Source organism: Salmo trutta, chromosome 14, assembly GCF_901001165.1.
Source record: "Salmo trutta chromosome 14, fSalTru1.1, whole genome shotgun sequence".
NCBI classification, from domain to species: domain Eukaryota; kingdom Metazoa; phylum Chordata; class Actinopteri; order Salmoniformes; family Salmonidae; genus Salmo; species Salmo trutta.
Genome location: NC_042970.1, coordinates 28,176,794 through 28,198,123, shown reverse-complemented (window position 1 = coordinate 28,198,123; position 21,330 = coordinate 28,176,794). Strand labels below are relative to the sequence as shown.

At 45.8% G+C, this 21,330-nt stretch overlaps 1 protein-coding gene across 9 annotated transcripts in view; it reads left to right on the top strand.

Annotated features, from left to right (window-relative positions):
* Positions 1-20,513, top strand: part of LOC115207725 (chromodomain-helicase-DNA-binding protein 5) — a 52,859-nt gene extending 32,346 nt beyond the window's left edge. For 2 of the 9 annotated variants that reach the window (XM_029775148.1, XM_029775141.1), the window contains exons 11-39: positions 1,409-1,620; positions 1,848-1,979; positions 2,330-2,447; positions 2,542-2,733; positions 3,060-3,260; positions 3,379-3,516; positions 3,761-3,882; positions 4,133-4,306; positions 4,424-4,565; positions 4,763-5,012; positions 5,125-5,249; positions 5,448-5,715; positions 5,899-6,071; positions 6,310-6,484; positions 7,064-7,150; positions 7,296-7,384; positions 7,473-7,606; positions 7,741-7,885; positions 8,132-8,297; positions 8,778-8,857; positions 9,095-9,314; positions 9,433-9,522; positions 9,665-9,826; positions 10,070-10,178; positions 10,328-10,460; positions 17,343-17,604; positions 17,693-17,856; positions 18,054-18,180; positions 18,470-20,513. In XM_029775148.1, the coding sequence (XP_029631008.1) occupies positions 1,409-1,620; positions 1,848-1,979; positions 2,330-2,447; positions 2,542-2,733; positions 3,060-3,260; positions 3,379-3,516; positions 3,761-3,882; positions 4,133-4,306; positions 4,424-4,565; positions 4,763-5,012; positions 5,125-5,249; positions 5,448-5,715; positions 5,899-6,071; positions 6,310-6,484; positions 7,064-7,150; positions 7,296-7,384; positions 7,473-7,606; positions 7,741-7,885; positions 8,132-8,297; positions 8,778-8,857; positions 9,095-9,314; positions 9,433-9,522; positions 9,665-9,826; positions 10,070-10,178; positions 10,328-10,460; positions 17,343-17,604; positions 17,693-17,856; positions 18,054-18,180; positions 18,470-18,594 (4,515 nt within the window). In that variant the 3' untranslated portion in view covers positions 18,595-20,513. The remainder of the gene's footprint in view (positions 1-1,408; positions 1,621-1,847; positions 1,980-2,329; positions 2,448-2,541; positions 2,734-3,059; positions 3,261-3,378; positions 3,517-3,760; positions 3,883-4,132; positions 4,307-4,423; positions 4,566-4,762; positions 5,013-5,124; positions 5,250-5,447; positions 5,716-5,898; positions 6,072-6,309; positions 6,485-7,063; positions 7,151-7,295; positions 7,385-7,472; positions 7,607-7,740; positions 7,886-8,131; positions 8,298-8,777; positions 8,858-9,094; positions 9,315-9,432; positions 9,523-9,664; positions 9,827-10,069; positions 10,179-10,327; positions 10,461-17,342; positions 17,605-17,692; positions 17,857-18,053; positions 18,181-18,469) is intronic. The other 7 variants (XM_029775143.1, XM_029775150.1, XM_029775142.1 and 4 more) reach the window with 7 other exon arrangements.
* Positions 20,514-21,330: the final 817 nt, after the last annotated feature.

Genomic DNA, 21,330 nt, shown 5'->3' with positions numbered 1-21,330 from the left:
CTACTCCCTGTATACTTTATAGCCATGTTATTTTCTACTCCATATATACTGTATAGCCATGTTATTTTCTACTCCCTATATACTGTATAGCCATGTTATTTTCTACTCCATATATACTGTATAGCCATGTTATTTTCTACTCCATATATACTGTATAGCCATGTTATTTTCTCCTCCCTGTATACTGTATAGCCATGTTATTTTCTACTCCATATATACTGTATAGCCATGCTATTTTCTACTCCCTGTATACTATATAGCCATGTTATTTTCTACTCCCTATATACTGTATGGCCATGTTATTTTCTACTCCCTGTATACTGTATGGCCATGTTATTTTCTACTCCCTGTATACTGTATAGCCATGTTATTTTCTACTCCCTGTATACTGTATAGCCATGTTATTTTCTACTCCCTGTATACTGTATAGCCATGTTATTTTCTACTCCCTATATACTGTATGGCCATGTTATTTTCTACTCCCTGTATACTGTATAGCCATGTTATTTTCTACTCCCTGTATACTGTATAGCCATGTTATTTTCTACTCCCTGTATACTGTATAGCCATGTTATTTTCTACTCCCTGTATACTGTATAGCCATGTTATTTTCTACTCCCTGTATACTGTATAGCCATGTTATTTTCTACTCCCTGTATACTGTATAGCCATGTTATTTTCTACTCCATATATACTGTATAGCCATGTTATTTTCTACTCCCTATATACTGTATGGCCATGTTATTTTTCTACTCATTATTTTCTATTATTATAATATCTTATCTTTAACTGTGCATTGTTGGAAAAGGACCCATAAGTAAGCATTTCACTGTTAGTCTACACCTGTTGTCTACAAAGCATGTGACAAATAATATTTAATTTGATTTGAAATGATAGGCCTACTCATGGTGTAGTAGAATATTCTGAATTATTTCATCTCTTTCTGATCAGGAAATAAATAAAGTGCTGCTCGTAGGCTATCAGACAATCAAAACGAATATTGATGATGTAAATCAAGTGTTATCAAGTGTTATGCTACTGTGGCAGTACTGTTGATATTTACACTAGGTTACTTGCTACACACACTCGACCTGTGGCTGCATTTCAAGCCATGCATGTTTGGATACCGGGCGTGCGCAATCTCCGTACAGGCAAGGGTGGGGGGTGGTGAACTTGGGGGCAGTGGGTTCAGAACAACAACGACAAAAACAGTATACAAATGTTTTTATAATTATACCACCACTCAAAAGGGCAGTTGGCCAGTGGAGGGCGCAGGTACACCACTATTTGTGGACTTGCCTGCTTACAAGACAACATGTCACAGCACATTGTCACAAATATGACAAGAATATACTTTTTCCGCAGCATTGTTGGTTAAGCCATGCCCTTGTCTCTGTGGTGTGTGCAGTTAGAGCTGTACCACGCGGTGATGTACCGTAACTACCAGCGGAAGAACGACATGGACGAGCCCCCTCCGTACGACTACGGCTCTGGGGAGGAGGAGCTGAACAATGAGAAGAGGAAGAGTAAAGACCCGCAGTACGCTGCCATGGAGGAGAGATTCTACCGCTACGGCATCAAGCCAGAGTGGATGGTCATCCACAGAATCCTCAACCACAGGTGCTCACTCCATACACACCCTGTCCTCTCCCTATAGGGACTTCCTCTCGCCCAGACTCACACTCACCACTTTATACACAATGGAGTAAAGACAGTCATATCTACAGCATCCTAAAACATTTTTGTCCCAGGTTTGAAATGTGTACAAGTAATTGTCTTTGTATTCTGAGGTTCAATCCAAAAGCTCACAGAGTTTTGGCGGGCATTGTTCCTTGCGTTCCCTGCAGTTATGATAAGGATGGAGATGTGCACTACATGATCAAGTGGAGAGACCTGCCCTATGACCAGTGCACCTGGGAGGTGGATGACTTTGACGTCCCTGAGTATAACCACAGCAAACACTCCTACTGGGACCACAGGTCAGCTCAGATCTCACACTTTGTTTTAGCTCTCTCTGTCTCTCTCTCTCTTTCTTTCCCTCTGTGTCTCTCTCTCCCTCTCTCTGTCTCGCTCTCCCTCTCTCTCTGTCTCTCTCTTTCCCTCTGTGTCTCTCTGTCTCTCTCTCTTTGCCTCTGTCTCTCTCTCCCTCTGTGTCTCTCTGTCTCGCGCTCTCTCTCTCTCTTTTTCCCTCTGTGTCTCTCTATCCCTCTCTGTGTCTCTCTGTCTCGCTCTCCCTCTCTGTGTCTCTCTCACACACACAAGCATATTTGTTTCACATGATTTCACATCCTGAGTTGACTATTTGTTAATGTCTACTGGGATTTGACAGGGAGCAGATGATTGGTGATGACCAGCGCCCCTTAGTGGTGAGAAAGGGAAAGAAGGGTAAAGAGGAGGAGGAGAAGAGGAGGGAGAGAGAAATCCCCCCTGATGCCCCAATTATAGATGTGAGTGGCCATCATTACTAGGGACTATAACATACAGTCCTATTGGCTTAACAATCAACTGATATACCTCTGGTTGTTCTCTCTCTGTCACTAGCCTACCATCAAGTTTGAACATCAACCCTGGTACATCAATGCCACTGGGGGCACCCTGCATCCATACCAGCTGGAGGGTCTGAACTGGTTACGGTTCTCCTGGGCACAGGGCACAGACACTATCCTGGCAGACGAGATGGGCCTTGGGAAGACTGTCCAGACCATCGTGTTCCTCTACTCACTCTACAAGGAGGTGGGTGAGGAGGACAGGCTCATACAGAATAGGGGTCTATTTGTTTGGTATTAATGTTCTATGACGTTATTAAAGGACACGTTTTCTTTTTTACAACCAAATGTCTATTTTTGATGTAAATGGAATTTTATAGAAGGGTTCAGACACCTTTTTCTATAACATGCCATTTACATCAAAAATAGACATTTGGTTGTATAAGAGAAAACTTCTCCTTTGGGTAAATACAACATAATAGAATCAGTACTGATTAAAGTAATACAATTTATGTTGCATATATTGTCAAATAGTGTCTTTAGTCATGACTGAAACATGTCCCCCCCCTTCAGGGTCACTCCAAAGGGCCATACCTGGTCAGTGCTCCCCTGTCCACCATCATCAACTGGGAGAGGGAGTTTGAGATGTGGGCCCCAGACTTCTACGTGGTCACTTACACTGGGGACAAAGATAGCCGAGCGGTCATCAGGGAGAACGAGTTCACTTTTGAGGACAGTACAGTCAAGACAGGCCGCAAGGTCTTCCGTATGAAGGTATCCCCATGAACTACACTTACAATGTATTGAATCTCAGTGAACATCGACAAGCGTGTAATTTACATAGAAAGGAGAGTGGTTGTCATATCTAGAATCTCTGTCTTGGTCTTGACAGAAAGACAGTGCCATCAAGTTCCATGTGTTGCTGACATCATATGAGCTGATTACCATCGATCAGACCATTCTGGGCTCCATTAACTGGGCCTGTCTAGTGGTGGACGAGGCCCACAGACTGAAGAACAACCAGTCAAAAGTAACCCACCTCAAATTAAACCAATGCATTCTACAAATTGATGTAATTGGTCATTATTGTCTTTGTCACTGGTAAATTGTCTAATAGTCCGTTTCTTAAGATCTAAATTCTGATTTCTTTACAATGTATTATCAATATATTATCCATCTCCTCCCTTTCAACTTCATCAACCTCGTATATAATTATTACTCAACTCTATTTGTGGCTTGGTTGAGCTTCTAATGTCTCTGTCACTGTTCCTCAGTTTTTCAGAATCCTCAACGGTTATAAGATCTACTATAAGCTGCTACTGACTGGCACTCCTCTGCAGAACAACCTGGAGGAGCTGTTTCACCTGCTCAACTTCCTCACCCCAGAGAGATTCAAGTAAGAGCTGTACTGTACCTCCCCCTAGGGCCCCTCCATAAGCCTGGCAGTCTGCTATGGGGCCTGCTACCTGCTGCTGTAGCAGAGCGTAAAGACTTACTGCTTAGGGAGATGCAATGGTGACCACAGGGTCCTCCTTACAGTTCTGCCTGAAGCCAAGGCTTCCATTGCTCATTTTAACATTGACTGTACCGTCTTTAAAAGGTATCTATAAACTGTTTTGCTGTGTCTGTGCTCTCTCTGTCTGCAGTAACCTGGAAGGCTTTCTGGAGGAGTTTGCAGACATCTCCAAGGAGGACCAGATCAAGAAGCTGCATGACCTGCTGGGCCCACACATGCTCAGGAGACTGAAGGCTGATGTCTTCAAGAACATGCCTTCCAAGACAGAGCTCATTGTACGAGTGGAGCTCAGCCCCATGCAGAAGTTAGTTAGTCCTCTTCTAGTACTTTTCTATTGGACCTCCCATTGTTGTATAAAACCTCTTCTGAGTTGTACCCCCAGACTTAATCCCGCCTCTCACCTTTGACCTCTGACTAACAGGAAGTACTACAAGTTCATCCTGACACGGAACTTTGAGGCGCTCAACTCCAAGGGCGGGGGCAACCAGGTGTCCCTTCTCAACATCATGATGGACCTGAAGAAGTGTTGCAACCACCCCTACCTGTTCCCCGTGGCAGCCATGGTGAGGGAGGGAGGGAGGAGAGATAGGGGAGGGGAGAGGGCGTGATGCGGAGGAGAGAGGGCAAAGGGAAGCCATGTATTGTAGAAGTTTATAGGTTGCCAACATGCGGGTATTTGTGTTTATCAGTGAGAGTTGACTGTCTGTGTGTGAGGTGCTGCACTTTCTCATTGGGTTATTTGCTCTTTGTGTAAATGCAGGAGGCGCCAGTGTTACCCAATGGCTCTTATGATGGGAACCAGCTGGTCAAGTCCTCAGGCAAACTCACCCTGCTCCAGAAGATGCTGAAGAAACTCAAAGATGAAGGACACAGAGTTCTCATCTTCTCCCAGATGACTAAGATGCTGGATCTGCTTGAGGACTTTCTGGAATACGAGGGCTACAAATATGAACGCATCGATGGAGGCATCACAGGGGGGCTACGACAGGAGGCTATCGACCGCTTCAATGGTGAGTTACGCAGCTGTTCTGTCTTTGTCCAGCAGGGAGCAGCACAGACGGCACTTATACTCACACACTTGCGTACACACTCCATGACTGTGTGACTTAATTTCTACTGCAGCACCGGGTGCACAGCAGTTCTGCTTCCTGCTCTCCACCCGAGCTGGAGGCCTGGGCATCAACCTGGCCACGGCAGACACCGTCATCATCTACGACTCAGACTGGAACCCTCACAACGATATCCAGGTACTGTGGGACATGGTACACACTAAGACAGGCTACATAATAAACTGTTGTCTATATGCATTAGAACCCTCACAGTGTTGTGAATAGTCTCTTTCCATTTCTCTTCCTCCTTGACTCCCTGTTCTGTTTCTTTGTTTCTGTATCTCTCTGCCCCTCTCTCTCACTCTCTCTCTCCCTCCCTCCATCTCTCTGCTGCAGGCATTCAGCAGGGCCCACCGTATAGGTCAGAACAAGAAGGTGATGATCTATCGCTTCGTGACACGGGCCAGCGTGGAGGAGCGCATCACCCAGGTGGCCAAGAGGAAGATGATGTTGACCCACCTTGTGGTGAGACCCGGCCTGGGCTCCAAGACCGGCTCCATGTCCAAACAGGAGCTGGACGACATCCTCAAATTTGGCACTGAGGAGCTCTTCAAGGATGAGATGGAGGCGGCAGCTCGGGCCATGGGTTCCCACCAGAAACTGTGTAAGACTAATGATGCGCGTACTGACTACACTGACTACAATGTGTCACAATTACAATTAATTTCTGTATGAAAAAGTCAAACCTGTTTTGCCAGGAACATATCATAGTTTTTAACTGATTTGAACAAGATGTAAATCTGTGTTTCTCTGATACAGTATATTGTGAATCTTGTGTTTATTCCAGGGGACATAAAGGATGGAGATGAGGGTAGTGTCATTCACTATGATGACAATGCCATCTCCAAGCTGCTGGACCGTAGCCAGAATGCTACGGAGGACACTGAGATCCAGAACATGAACGAATACCTCAGCTCCTTCAAGGTGGCCCAGTATGTTGTCAAAGACGAGGACGTGGAGGTAAGGACACACACACTCAGACACACACTCAGTCAGCATTGGAGGTGTCTATGTCTAGGAGTGGCTCTGTTATGTATTCTCACATTGTCTATGTGTATTCAGTCGTCTCTCTTCATTGTATTCTCACTTTATTCTGTAGTAGCTAAGCTAACCACTTTGTTTACCCAGTAGTATCCTTGTTTCCTTGTTCAGTATTCTCACTGTGTGTGTGTTCCTGTGTGTGACTGCGTGTGTTCAGGAGGAGCCCCAGCGGGAGATCATTAAGCAGGAGGAGAATGTGGATCCAGACTACTGGGAGAAGCTGCTGAGGCACCACTATGAGCAGCAGCAGGAGGACCTGGCCCGCAACCTGGGAAAAGGCAAACGCATCCGCAAGCAGGTCAACTACAACGACACGTCTCAGGAGGACCAAGGTTTGCCCCATACTGTACTGTACACTCTGGCCTGCATTTCTCTTCTGCTTTAACAGGAACTATATGCTTATTCCCCCTCCTAGGGAAAAGTTTAGTGAACTAAGCATCCCTCTAGATATACCTCTGGTAACACGAGTGGCACACTATACCTCTCTTTGGTTGTGTGTCTATAACTATAGCAGCTTGCTTGAAAATAGTGACACATTTAGAAGCTGTATTGCTTTATATTGCTTTAGCTTTACAGTATGTAAGTTGTGTTGCGGTGCTCTATAACACTATCCCCCATAGTTCAACAATAGGTATTTGAGACTGAAGGGGAACCGTTTTAAAACCCATCTAAAGCAAAAGCACACTCAGAGACGAAGTGTTGATGAAGTGCACAGTCCACCAGTGTAGTGGCTGGGAGGACCGAGCAGACAGAGGCTCTGCTGCTAGTCAGTAGAGGGTGCCTGCCCCCTAGTGGAGTAGTGTGCATGCCCACTGTAGTGGTCTGCAGTGCCAGCCCCCCCCTCCCCCTAGTGGGCCCCTGCAGAAGTGAATGCACTGTGCTGTTTCTCTCTGATCTGATCTGTGGCTCAGAGTGGCAGGATGATCTTTCAGACAATCATTCCGAGTACTCCGTGGGGTCCGAGGACGAGGACGAAGATTTCGAGGAGAGGCCGGAAGGTGGGTGTCAATGAGACCTGCGTAATCACTACGTTTTAGATAACTCGCTCAGTGCCAGCTCTGCTCTGTGTAGATGGGCCTGGAACCTATCATTGGTAAGATGTTGCTGAGGCACCTGGCTGATGGTGGGGGTGTTTCTCTGTAGGTGGGCGCAGGCACTCTCGCAGACAGCTGAAGAGTGACAGGGACAAACCTCTGCCACCCCTGCTGGCACGTGTAGGGGGCAACATCGAGGTAAGGAAGGAAGCACTCTGGTTTTAATTTAGTAGACAACATGTGTGTGCGTGTTGATTTGACTAGTGGGTTTAATGCCCTGTGCCAGGTGCTGGGGTTCAACACCCGTCAGCGGAAGGCCTTCCTCAACGCTATCATGCGCTGGGGCATGCCTCCTCAGGACGCCTTCAACTCTCACTGGCTGGTCAGAGACCTGAGAGGGAAGAGTGAGAAAGAGTTCAGGTATTTAAAGCTCATCTTGTATTCAGGAGTATTTTAACTGGGATTCAACGGCATCTCGACAGTCTCTACTGTTCATCATTACGTCCCATTCAAATGCATACCTGTCTGTGTATGATGTCTCCCTGTCTCTCTAGGGCCTATGTGTCCCTGTTCATGAGACATCTTTGTGAGCCGGGGGCAGATGGGGCGGAGACCTTTGCAGACGGTGTCCCACGAGAGGGGCTGTCCCGCCAACATGTCCTCACCAGGATCGGGGTTATGTCTCTGGTCAGGAAAAAGGTACACATCAACCAATCATTAAAATTAACCAACCTATCACATAAATTAAACCCAGCAGAAAACAACTAGTTCCCCTCCTAACTGGGATGAGAAATGTCTTGTAGCCTATGTTTAGATTTAGTAAGGTTGGTTCCCAGCCTTTAGCATCTGGTTTTAGATAGCATGTCTTCAATACAAAGTCTAGAATGGTGGAGAAACCCAGTGTCTTCTCATAGATTGCTAACTCACTGTTGTGTCTGTATCCAGGTCCAGGAGTTTGAGCATGTCAATGGAAAGTACAGCACTCCAGACCTGATCCCACTTGGACTAGAGTTGAAGAAACTGACTGAGAGTCTGTCCTCTGACCCCAACACCCCTGTCCCTGCCAGCCCTGCAGCCACACCCCAGCCTCCAGGCACTCCTGTCCCACCAGGTCAGAGTCACATTTGTTTTTTGTTTTTTTGCCAGGTTAGTCTCATTGAGATAACAAAAAATATATATATATTTTCCAAGAGAGACCTGGCCAAAATAGCAGCACACAGTTTCAGACATAATTACAACATAAAACACAAAGCACCACAGTTTAAAAACATACATTTACACATTGAGCAGGCAAGAAATATTTGGGAAGGTGTGGTGCGTCTAAGGGTCAAAACATTGACAGCCCCTCACTTTATTATCCACCAGAGATTTGAGCCTAGCTTTGAACTCATTCAAGAAGACCAGCTCCTGCAGTTTCATGTCCATTTGTAGCTTCTTCCAAGTGGTGGCACGAGCTACACATCCTTAGCTTGTCCAGTGTGGAGTGTGTGTGTTTGTTTGGGTGTGTGTCTGTTTCACTTATGTTAGTTCATTAGATTCATTAAACAGGAAATGAGAGACAATGTTGGTGATTGATTTGCTGTTTTTACAGAGAAGATGGACTCAATGTCAGGGCCTACTGAAGACAAGGAGACCACAGAACTAGAGTACAAGAAGCTACCAGAACTGGAGGTCAGAGTTCACTCCTTTTCTTCTGAAATGTTCCTTAATTGCCTTGTCTCTTATCCTTCTTATCCCTCTATCTTTTACTGTCTTCATACTGTTCTTTTCCCCTACATCTAATTGAATCGTTCTTATAATTCAAAACATATGCCACCTTCTAACTATCACCTTATAATGTAAACTGACTCTCTCTCTCTCTCCCCCCATCTGTCTCTCCCTCTCCATCTGTGATGGTTGTCTCTCCAGACTAATCTAAGTACAGAGTCATCTTCCCAGGTAGAGAAGACAGACAAGGCTGCTGACAGTGATGAGACAGTGAAGGGCAGCACAGAGGACAAACCAGTCTCCTCAGAGGAGAGTAATGAACGGACAGACACACCCTCCACACTTCCAGAGCCATCCACCAATCCTAAAGAGCCTCCATCCAAACAGACAGAGCTGTCGTCCAATCAAAGCTCACCAAAAGGTGAGTGGTGCATTACATGGTTATTATGATCCAATGAGATGTAAATGGTTAATGTATAAAGTCAGTTGTGACATTTCTCTGTTTTGATTTGGCCATGTGTCTGTCTATGACCCCCTAGCGGAGCCTTGTAGAGAGACAGAGAAGTCTTTAGATAAAGGAGACAGTGATCCTACCCCAGCCAAACCTGAGGAGAAGGAACTGAAGCCAGGTAAATGCAGAACAAGAAAAACCTGAAAACCTTCTCACTTTGAGTAGCAAGAGTGAAAGACGCATTACTGTATATTAGTGAGGTAACACTTTTTCCTGAGGGTGGAACTCAAAAATGGAATCTAGTCAATCCATTTACTTAGTTTTTTCAGACGAGCCCAAGAGCGAGGACATGCCAGTGCCCGAGGGCCGGCTGAATGGTGAGAAAGAAGCACAGGAGGAGACGGAGGACATCAGGAGGGAGGTGGAGAAGAACGGCTTCAAAATGAGGTTCATGTTCAACATCGCCGACGGAGGTTTCACAGGTGAGGGATGAGCAGGAGATACAGGTAGTATAATAATATAATATATGCCATTTAGCAGACACTTGTATCCAAAGCACTTATTCGTGCATATATTGTTTGTATGGGTGGCCCCAGCAGGAATCAAACATACAATCCTGGTGTTACAAGCGCCATGCTCTACCAATTGAGCCATACAGGACAGCTAAGGTATAGGAAGGAACACTACATGTTTGGTCAGGTCTAATGTTTGTTAATCTCTGTCAGAGCTACACACCCTGTGGCAGAACGAGGAGCGGGCCGCTGTGTCATCTGGGAAGATGTATGACATCTGGCACCGTCGCCACGACTACTGGCTGCTGGCTGGCATCGTAACGTATCCTTCCTCTGCATCTTACAGAGCTGTTCAGAATTCACAGTGCACAGTAATTCACTTGTCTGGTCTCAGAGGAGCTGAAGTCTTAAAGCTATTTGTGATGTGAAGTTCTTTTATAATGTTTGTTTTCACTGACGGGGGAACCTCAGACATGGCTATGCCCGCTGGCAGGACATTCAGAACGACCCACGTTATGCCATCCTCAATGAGCCCTTCAAGACTGAGATGCACAAGGGGAACTACCTGGAGATGAAGAACAAGTTCCTGGCTCGCCGCTTTAAGGTGAGACGCTTCTTGCTGTCATACAAACACATTTGTGAACATCCTGAATCTGAATAGTGGGCAAAACAACAGCAGGCAACATTCAATCTCTCTCTCTTTCTCTTTCTCAGTGCATGCTGGGAGCATTTTGTAGTTGAGAGGCTGTGTGGAGGGCTCTGTCCATACTTATTTTCTTGATTCTTTCCTTGGTCTTTTCTTTCAATTTTTTTTCTTCTATGGTGGAGGATTAAAGCACTGTTAGTTTAGTGGTACCCACTGTTTTTTTTTTTTTCAAAGTTAGGGAGGAAGAGGACAGCGTTTTAGTTTCCTGGGGTTTGAACGGTGTGATGTGCGCGATGGCTTCGCAGCCTAGCGCGATGGAGACGCTGTCATTACGGCATGGATTCAGGTGTGTTCCTGAAAATGGAGTTAAGGTGGAGGAGGTTCTGCTTGCGGTCAGCGAACAGGTAGGAGCTGAATTTATACATTCTGCATCCAGAATGAACAAAGCTGTGGTTGTGTTCATGAAAAGAGTACATTTGGTGAGTAGGTTGATTGCTAGTGGAATATTTGTAAGGGATGTGTTGGTGCCGATTTCTCCTTTTTTCGACTCCTTCGACTAGGGTGGTAGTTGCGAATCTGCCTCCATTTATTACGGATGATCAAATCCCGAAAGTGCTGAGTCGGTTTGGTAAATTTACTAGTGGTTTTCGTGTACTGTCGGCAGGTTTTCAGGCAGATGCCGTTAAGCAATGTTGTTTCGTTCCGGAGGCAAGTGTTCATGTTTCTGAATAACAGTGAGCAACAGGTAAATGTGCATTTTAAAGTGAGGCATGGGGAGGAGCTCTATGCGGGGTTTGCCAGCACAGGTAGTCTACGGTGTTTTGAGTGTGAGGATTTGGGGCATAAGAGCTTTGCGTGCCCACATAAAGACCGTAGACAAGATGAGGGTACAAGCGCCAGTGGGGGAAATCGTGGTCAACGTGCAGGGGGCCATGGAATCGCAGGCCGCAGTGGCTGGGCCTAGTCATGCTATAGATGGTGGTGTAGATGAGGCTGGACCTAGTCATGCTATAAATGGTGGTGTAGATGAGGCTGGGCCTAGTCATGCTATAGATGGTGGTGTAGATGAGGCTGGGCCTAGTCATGCTATAAATGGTGGTGTAGATGAGGCTGGGCCTAGTCATGACATGGATGGTGGTGGGGTCTAGTCATGACATGGATGGTGGTGTAGATGAGGCTGGGTCTAGTCATGCTATAGATGGTGGTGTAGATGAGGCTGGGCCTAGTCATGCTATAGATGGTGGTGTAGATGAGGCTGGGCCTAGTCATGCTATAAATGGTGGTGTAGATGAGGCTGGGCCTAGTCATGACATGGATGGTGGTGGGGTCTAGTCATGACATGGATGGTGGTGTAGATGAGGCTGGGTCTAGTCAGGTTATGCTAGTGGATGAGGAGAGTATAGTGGGGAAGGGTAATCGACTGGGGGTTGTGGAGGACGGTGTCAAGTGGAAAAGGAAAAAGTGGGGAGAAGAAAGGAGGTGGGAGGGGATAGGCTGGTGTGGTCAAAGGCACTAAGGAACCTTTGCCTGGTGCTGGGGGGAGGCCCCAGCTAGAGAGAAAGGGCAGGTGGTCAGGATGGGAGATGGAGATGAGGAGGAGGAAGGTGAGTCTGAGGAAGAGGACGATGAGGATGCTTTCTTTTCAGACTCCTCAATGGGTCCAGAGCTGAGAGACAAAGAGTTAACCTGTTTGGGATAGGGGGCAGTATTGAGAATTTTGGAAAAAATATGTGCCCATTTTTAACTGCCTCCTACACCAACTCAGAAGCTAGAATATGCATATTATTGTTCAGGTTTGGATAGAAAACACTCTGAATTTTCTAAAACTGTTTGAATGGTGTCTGTGAGTAAAACAGAACTCCTATGGCAGGCAAAAACCTGACAAGGTTTCAAGCAGGAAGTACCCTGTCTGACAAGGAGTCGTGCGTCTTGCATCTGTTTATTGAAAAGTAAGGATCTTAGCTGTAACGTGACAATTCCCAGGGCTCCGATAGGCTCTCAGAGCCCGGGAAATAACTGAAGGTTGACGAGGGAGCCTCAGGCTGAAACACATTATCGGCTTTGGCAAGTGGCGGCTCAGAGGACCTTTGAATGAGGCGCGTGCACGATTCGCTCCTGAGGAGAAATTTAATTCGGCTGTTTAGGCTCAATGCATATTCCCGGTCGGAATATTATCACTTATCTATGAGATAAATGGCATAAAAATTGGTTTTAAACAGCGGTTGACATGCTTCGAAGTACGGTAATGGAATATTTAGACATTTTTGTCACGCCAATGCGCCATGCGCGACACCGTGATGAAGCATTCTGATAGTGTCTAGAACTCACGAACAAAACGTCGCTGTTTGGATATAACGATGGATTATTTGGGACCAAACCAACATTTGTTATTGAAGTAGAAGTCCTGGCAGTGTATTCTGACGAAGAACAAGCAAGGTAAGAACATTTTTCTTATAGGAAATGTGATTTTGGTGGAGGCTGACCTGGGTGGGTATCTAAATAGCTAGCCCTGTGATGCCGGGCTATGTGCTTAGATTATTGCAAAATGTGCTTCATCCGAAAAGCTATTTTAAAATCGGACATATCGAGTGCATAGAGGAGTAATGTATCTATAATTCTTAAAATAATTGTTATGCTTTTTGTGAACGTTTATCGTGAGTAATTTAGCAAACTGTTAGTAAATTCCCCGGAAGTTTGCGGGGGTTATGCTTTTTCTGAACGTCACATGCTAATGTAAAAAGCTGTTTTTTGATATAAATATGAACTTGATTGAACAGACATGCATGTATTGTATAACACAATGTCCTAGGTGTGTCATCTGATGAAGATCATAAAAGGTTAGTGCTGCATTTAGCTGTGGTTTGGTTTTATGTGACATGATATGCTAGCTTGAAAAATGGGTGTCTGATTATTTCTGGCTGGGCACTCTGCTGACATAATCTAATGTTTTGCTTTCGTTGTAAAGCCTTTTTGAAATCGGACAGTGGGGTTAGATTAACGAGATTCTTGTCTTTAAATAGCTGTAAAATAGTCATGTTTGAGAAATTGAAGTAATAGTATTTGTAACGATTCAAAAATCGCGCCACTGGATTTCAGTGGCTGTTACGTAGGTGGGACGAGTTCGTCCCACATGCGCCAGAGAGGTTAAAGTACACGGTGAGGGAACTGTCAAGGTTCCTGAATGAGGCTAAAGCGAAAAAGGTTCGTCTTGAAGCTTTTTTTTTTGCGATCCGGGAAAGTTTGTAAGATCAGTACAACACGCTATGAAAAATGAGGGGCATGGTGTCCTCTCACCCGGAAACGTTTTAGGTTGAGGAAGTGGGTCACAACCGTGCGTAAGGGTCTACCTTCAGACACTGTTTAGATTAATCATTTTTTTATGGCACCAGGTCTATTTGAGCTTTGCTATTGGTCTTATTCTTTGCTGGCTTTTCTCCCACTTCTTATGGGGACTCTTCGGGTAGGCTCGCTTAATATAAAATGGTGCCAGAGATGCGGTAAAGAGAAGTCTGTTGGGGTGAATATGTGAAACAAAAAAAAGTACAGGTGTTGTTTCTGCAGGAGATGCATAGTGATGTGATGAATGAAGTCGATTGGGGGCTCTGGTGGAAAGGGGCAAGTATGCTGAGCCATGGAACAAATGTTAGTGCAGGGGTGGCAGTCCTTTTTGCACCAGGTCTGGCCATAAAAATTTGCTCCTCAAAGGAGGTGTGTAGGAGTAGACTGCTTGTAGTAAAATCAGAAATGAACAGCAAGGGTTTTGTCCTTATAAATGTGTATGCGCCTAACACAGGGAGAGAGAGGGGGCGTCTGTTTGAGTGTCTTAGACAGAAACTCTCACAGGTAGTGCCTGAGGAGACGCTGGTGGTTGGCAGGGACTGGAACTGTACGATGGATTATACAAAAGACTGAAATGGGGAGGAGCCTCATTCAGGCTCAGTGGGGGTGTTAATGGACATCATTAAGCAGTTTGACCTAGTGGATGTTTGGTGAACTGGACTTCCCAGCACAAGATTGTATACATGGGTGAAGGTCTTTGGGGCTGGGGTGAGTGCAGCCCGACTCAATCGGTTTTACATGTCCAGGAATCAAAGCAATAGTCTGTTGGGCGCTACCATTCTCCCGGTGGGTTTTTCAGATCACCACATAACCATGGCTCGACTGTCAATTTCACCAGGACATCGGCAGGGATCCTATTGGAAGTTTAATGTCAAGTTCTTACAAGATGCCACTTTTCCTCAGGTTTCCAGACTTTTTGGGAAAGATGGGGGCATCGAAGAGAGGAGTATCAGTCTCTGAGTCAATGGTGGGATATTGGAAAAGTCCAAATTCGGCTTTTCTGTCAACAGTATACAGCTCTCTCATCCTCAAAGGCTAGGGGGAACTTGAGCATAGTATCAGTGAAGTGGAGGTAGAGCTGGCGGGGCAAGGCAATGTAGGCCTTCAGGCTAATTTAGCTGAATTACGTAGGGAATTACGTAGTTTACATTGGGACCTTAGTATAAAACCGTGGAGTTTTATACTGAGTTGTTTATGACAGAACTGTGTGATCCTATGTGTGCTGAGGTTTTGTTTGCAGAACTCCCTAAGCTCTCTCTGGCACAGAGGGATGAAATGGACATTCCCATGAACTGGCAGAGGCCGTAACCCAAATGTCCCCCGGCCGTGCACTGGTTTTATAAAAATTCTGGGGAATAATTGGACTGGACTTCTTTTGCGTGTTGCATGAGTGCATCGGGGTAGGAGAGTTGCCAATGAGCTGCCGTCGGGCTGTTCTGACTCTCTATCCCAAAAGGGGGGACTTGTGTGAACTTGGGCGGCAGGTAGCCTAGTGGTTAGAGCGTCGGGCCAGTAACCGAAGGGTTGCTAGATCGAATCCCAGAGCTGACAAGGTAAAAATCTGTCGTTCTGCCCCTGAACAAGGCAGTTAAACCACTGTTCCTAGGCCGTCATTGTAAATAAGAATTTGTTCTTAACTGACTTGCCTAGTTAAATAAAAATTGCAATTTCTTTTTAAAAAAAGAACTGGAGGCCTGTGGCATTGAAGGGTATGTGGTAAAATATTTGCTAAGGTCCTCATTTACAGACTGAAGTCCCATCTGGACTCTATAGTACACAAGGATTAAAACTTTAAATATTGTGTACCGGGACGCTCATTCACAGAGATCTTGTTCTTAATCAGGGACATGTTGGAGTTGTCGAGAGTTTCTAATGTGAACTTTGGACTGGTCTCATTAGACCAAGAGAAGGCATTTGATAGAGTGGACCATGAGTATCTGTTTAATGTGATGTCTGGGTTTGGGGAAAGGTTTTTGGCTTGTGTGAAGATGTGTATCCTGGGGCGTCATGTATGGTCACGGTGGGAGGGGGGCTCAGTAGGCCAGTCGGTGAGGCGGGGCATTAGACAAGGATGCCCTCTATCGGGGCAGTTATATATACTAGCCATTGAGACTTTTTTGGGCCCCCTATTCAAGAGACTGCAGGGAGTTTGCTGGACAGGCATGGGTGTGTTGACAGGCATAGCATTGTCGGCATGGAGGCATGGAGGGATAAGCCCCCCCCCTCTACTTCCAGGGGGTTTGAAGTGGGGTTGTGAAGGGCTTAACATTTTGGGGGTGTACCTGCGCTCGGAGATGTGGGTCAGGAAGAACTGGGAGGGGCTGTCACAGGCTGTGGTATTAAGACTGGCCAGGTGGAGGTGGCTCCTGTCCCAAGTGTCATATAGAGGGAGGGTGCTGATAATCAACAACCTGGTGGCATCTTCCCTGTGGCATAAACTGGCTGTTCTCAACCCTGTCGCCGGTCTGCTTGCAGACCTGCAACGCAAGCTGGTGGATTTTTTCTGGTCGGGCCATCACTGGCTGAGAACGGCAGTGTTGTATATGTCCGCACACGTAGGAGGACAGGGCCTGGTGGAACTGGAGAGCAGGGTGGCTGCATTCCGACTGAAGGCGGTGCAGTGACTGCTGTACCATACTGATGTCAGCTGGAGGGAACCAGCATGCGCGCAGCTGAAGAGAGTTGGCGGATTAGGGTTGGACCGGCAGCTGTTGCTGGAGAGGCTGAGTACAGCAGGTCTCTCTGATTTTTACTAAGGCCCACACAAGAAGGGGGTGTGGAGCCTGGGCTGTTGGTGTGGGAGGAGCCTATCTTCAACAACCCAGTCATCCTTTTGAGATCGGTTCAGTCGGCCACCCTGCAGAGGCAACTGATGGCAGCGGGTTCACTAAGGCTGGGTGACCTGAGACTGCTGGGGGAGGAGGGGTGGAAAACCCTGGAAGTCCTGGCACAACAAACAGGACTGACATCTCTTAGGCTGCTGGAGAGATTCCTGGGGGAGGTCCAGGAGGCACTGTCTGAGCCGGTGAGCGGCCAAACGGAGAGGGGCTACCAATATTTCCGCCACTGCAGGTGACGGCAGAGCCTGGGGACTGGCAAGGGGGTCTGGAGGACTTTTTAGATTTTAACACTCCGAGCCTGTCAGAGTTTGGGGGAGTGGGAGGTAAAGCCTTCTACAACCTCTGCATTAAGGTGAGGAACATTAGGAGCCTAACAGGAGTGAAGGCACATCAGTGGCAGGGGGTATATGGGGCGGAGAGAATGGTGGGTCTTAGATGGAGGGGGCTCTACAAACTTCCAGTACCAAAGAGGTCAGGGGACCTCCAGTGGAGGGTTCTTCATGGAGCCCTGGCCACTAACAGCTGGTTGGCATGGGTCTGAAGTACAGGGGATATTCATTTTTTAAAGGGGGGGGGGGGGGGGGATGGTGAGGTTTTAATAAAATTAAATGAGGATGTATTATTAAAGAAAGACAATGTCAAAAGTCTCTCTCTCTTTTAGCTGTTGGAGCAGGCTCTGGTGATAGAGGAGCAGTTAAGAAGGGCAGCGTACCTGAATATGACCCAGGACCCCAACCACCCGGCTATGGCCCTGAATACCCGCTTTGCTGAGGTGGAGTGTCTGGCTGAGTCCCACCAGCACCTGTCCAAGGAGTCTCTGGCTGGGAACAAGCCAGCCAACGCTGTGCTGCACAAAGGTCTGTCATCTCCCAGTGTGTACACAGCAGCAGGACTAAAACACTGTCTACAAACTCAAGATCTGGGTGAATAAAAATTAACTATTGCATCAACTGTAGATAACATTGGATACATTAGTGCATTCTTGTCATTGACGGTGTCTGTGTGTTCCAGTACTGAACCAGCTGGAGGAGCTGCTGAGTGATATGAAGGCAGATGTGACGCGGCTTCCCAACATGTTGTCCCGGATCCCCCCGGTGTCTGCCCGTCTGCAGATGTCTGAGAGGAGCATCCTCAGCCGCCTCACCAGCCGTGGCAACGAACCTCCGCCCCAACAGGTACTGTACAGGCATTGGCTCAGTTATGGTGATAGGTGGGTTAGGATTGGTACAATTAGGTTTAGTTTGGTTGGAGCAAGGTTAGGTTCAGGGTACTGTAGGTTTGGCTTGGTTTAGTTGGAGTGGTTTGGTAAGTCATTTTGGTTGATATCGTCATTGACAAGATGTGTAAATTGTGTTCTGTACTCTACCTCCAGCCGTTCGGCCAGGGCTCATTTGCCTGTTCCCAGATGTACAGCACTGGTTTTGGGGGCAGCTTCCGGGGGCCTGCGGGAGGAGCCATGGTCAACTACAGCCAGATGCCGCTGGGACCCTACGTCAGTGGTAAGAGGCCTGTCTCTGCACGACTGTAGGTCTAACTGTAAGATGAGATGTTCCTTATCTGAACAGCCGAGGACAGAAATGGCAAGATAACTGAAAAAGATGGAGCACTGTAAAATGAAATACTGCTCTGTGTCCCTTTCTAATAATATGTTAGGGAATGAAAAGCTTAAAATGTTTTATGTGGGTCATTTATTTTTCTGAGCACCCTTTCTTTGGTATCCCTGTTTGATATCCCTTCACCCCCACCCCCCTCCCCCCAAATGATTCCCCCCGGGGCCCCCTCTTCTAGTGTCCAACGGCCCCCCACCCCCGTCCAGCCACCTGGACAAGAAGTCCTGCGACCCGCTGAGGGACGTCACCACCCCCGACCTCAAGTCAGGCAAGCCCAGTGATGTCATCTGTATTGAAGATTAGATCAGCTACCCCAAAATTGATCTGGAGTCAGCCAAGCCCAGGGATGTCAACTATTATATAAATGATTACAGAATCTTCGCCCCCCCCTTCCTCATCCTCCCCTCCTGCAAGAAGTTCTCTGTCTATCGATCAGAGGATAAACCTAGGAATAATACACAGATGTATTTATCTATCGTATCAATTGCACTTCTATCTTTCGAGGATTCTTCAACATACTTCATGCAGTAGCTATTTGCTTTTATGACTTAGGTTGGTGAGTCAAGCAGAGGAACTGTCTATTAGGATGTGAGAGTCAAACGACCTCAGACGCCCGGCTTCTGCTAACTGACACGTGGAAGGGAAGTGATCTTATAGAATGACTGGAACCGCCCTGTCTGAAGGGGAAAGTATTGGCTACAGGAAGAGCTGCAAAAAGTGAAAGTACACATGGTGCATGAGCCGGTGGAGGTGCCAATGCTCTGGAGCTGCTGTAATGAGAATCATCTGTGTCTATTCATTGACTTTAGGCCTGGCTCTGCTCCTTCATTCTGGGTCTTTTCCTTCTGCATTCATCTTTTGCCTATTCTTTGTGCATCGGGACTGACCTCTGCTGGAGCAGTGTGCTTTAGCTACGTACACATAGAAGGAAAATAGAACTATGAAGGCATAAGGCTCCCATCCTAGAATTATAGCGATCATAAGTGGGTGCTGATACGGTAGCCAATTCTGTCATTATGTTTACTACGTGTTTGTTTTTATAGTTTTATGGCAGAGCCTTGAGTTGGAACTTGTAAGAATAAGAGTGACTTTAAGGAAGTACAGCTACACTATGCCTCAACCCCTAAAGACTGCCATCTCCCGCCTCTGGAGAAAGTGATCCTAGTTACAGAGCTGCATTAGCTATTAATATACTAGGGGTTCTCCCTTGTAATGTACATAGTTCAAGAGACTGCTGTTTATTTTGCCTTGCATAATCATTGTGAATTTGACGCATACATGCATAAAACTGTAACAGGCTGGATTAGTGCAAAAAGTGAAGATCACATAGAAGTTACTAGCCTATTTCTGCAAATGATATGGTACATGTATTTCTTTAATATTTGAATGTGATTATTGGCCAAACTCCGGGGCCATGAATAGTGTGTGCTATAAACAGAATCTCCTCCTGTCTGTCATATGGTTGGGATGTCAAGCTAATTGTGTGCTGGACATGGTGCTGGATGGGAGTAATTATGTTGCCTTTAACACATACAGTTATTGTGTTATAGTTCCCCAAAGCGCCTCCTTCCCTCCCTCTTCCATTGTGAGAAATTAAAAACTAAAAAGTGCTTATGACACTACGTCACCTTTTGGCCTAGGTTTCATGTTTTCCATGAAATGTGCGTTATTGTGTGTGCTTCTTTTTAAGGTAAAGTGTTATTTCAGAATGTACTGCTTTAGTGCCACTTAAGGAGGTCTGCTCACTCCATGGCCCTGATGGCTAATGTCCCAGATTGTATGCTTGATAATCTTATAAATGGGTGGAATTATTTCCATTGAGAACTGAGGGCAGTGGTTGAATAAGATAGCTAATTCAATCATCAATAGATTATAATCTTCATAGAGTTTTTGATAGCCATCAAGGACCAAGGTTGGATAGCCATACAGTAAAAGTATCAAAAGCTGTTTTTGTTTTCTTGTTTTTTGATGTTTTGTTTTATATGGGTTCCTTGGAAGGGAACTGTTTATTGCATTACGTGTTGTGAGGACTAAACCGTATCAGAGCGACAGCATGGATTCACTTGACAATACTTTTTATTCCATCTGTCTGCTAATGTGATTGTCCAAAGTGAAACTACCTTTTTATATGTTCAATGAGACTTCATTTGTTGAGATTTTTCATGAATGTGTGTATTACATTTACTCATTGAAAACCTTAAAGGCCCCAGTGCAGTCAAAAACGTGATTTTCCTGTGTTTTATATATATTTCCACACTATGAGGTTGGAATAATACTGTGAAAATGATGATAATGCCCTTTTAGTATAAGAGCTGTTTGAAAAGACTGCCTGAAATTTCAACCTATTTTGGTGGGATGGAGTTTTGTCTTGCCTGGTGACATCACCAGGCAGTTAATTACTTAACAGACCAATTAGAAAGAGTTCCAAACCTCTCAATAACAGCTAGTTTTCAGTTTGCCCTCCCCACTCAGACCACTCCCAGACAGTCCTGGCAAAATTCTTGCTTGAGATATTGCTCTTTGCTAAAAAGCTATTTTTGTTTCATTTTTATCATTTTAATCGAAAACAATCACAGTAAGGTACTTAATTGTTACCCAGAAAGGATTATATATTGAGACAAGAACGTCTGCATTGGACCTTTAAATGCGATGTTTGCTCTTATTTTTCTCTCAAAGACCAGAGGCATTACACTACCGTTCAAAAGTTTGGGGTCACTTAGAAATGTCCTTGTTTTTGAAAGAAAAGCACATTTTTTGTCCATTAAAATAACATCAAATTGATCCGAAATACAGTGTAGACATTGTTAATGTTGTAAATGACTATTGTAGCTGGAAACGGCATATTCTTTATGGAATATCTACATGTGTTGCATTGAGACTGGTGTTTTGCTGGTACTATTTAATGAAGCTGCCAGTTGAGGACTTGTGAGGCATCTGTTTCTCAAACTAGACACTCTAATGTACTTGTCCTCTTGCTCAGTTGTGCACTGGGGCCTCTCACTCCTCTTTCTTTTCTGGTTAGAGCCAGTTTGCGCTGTT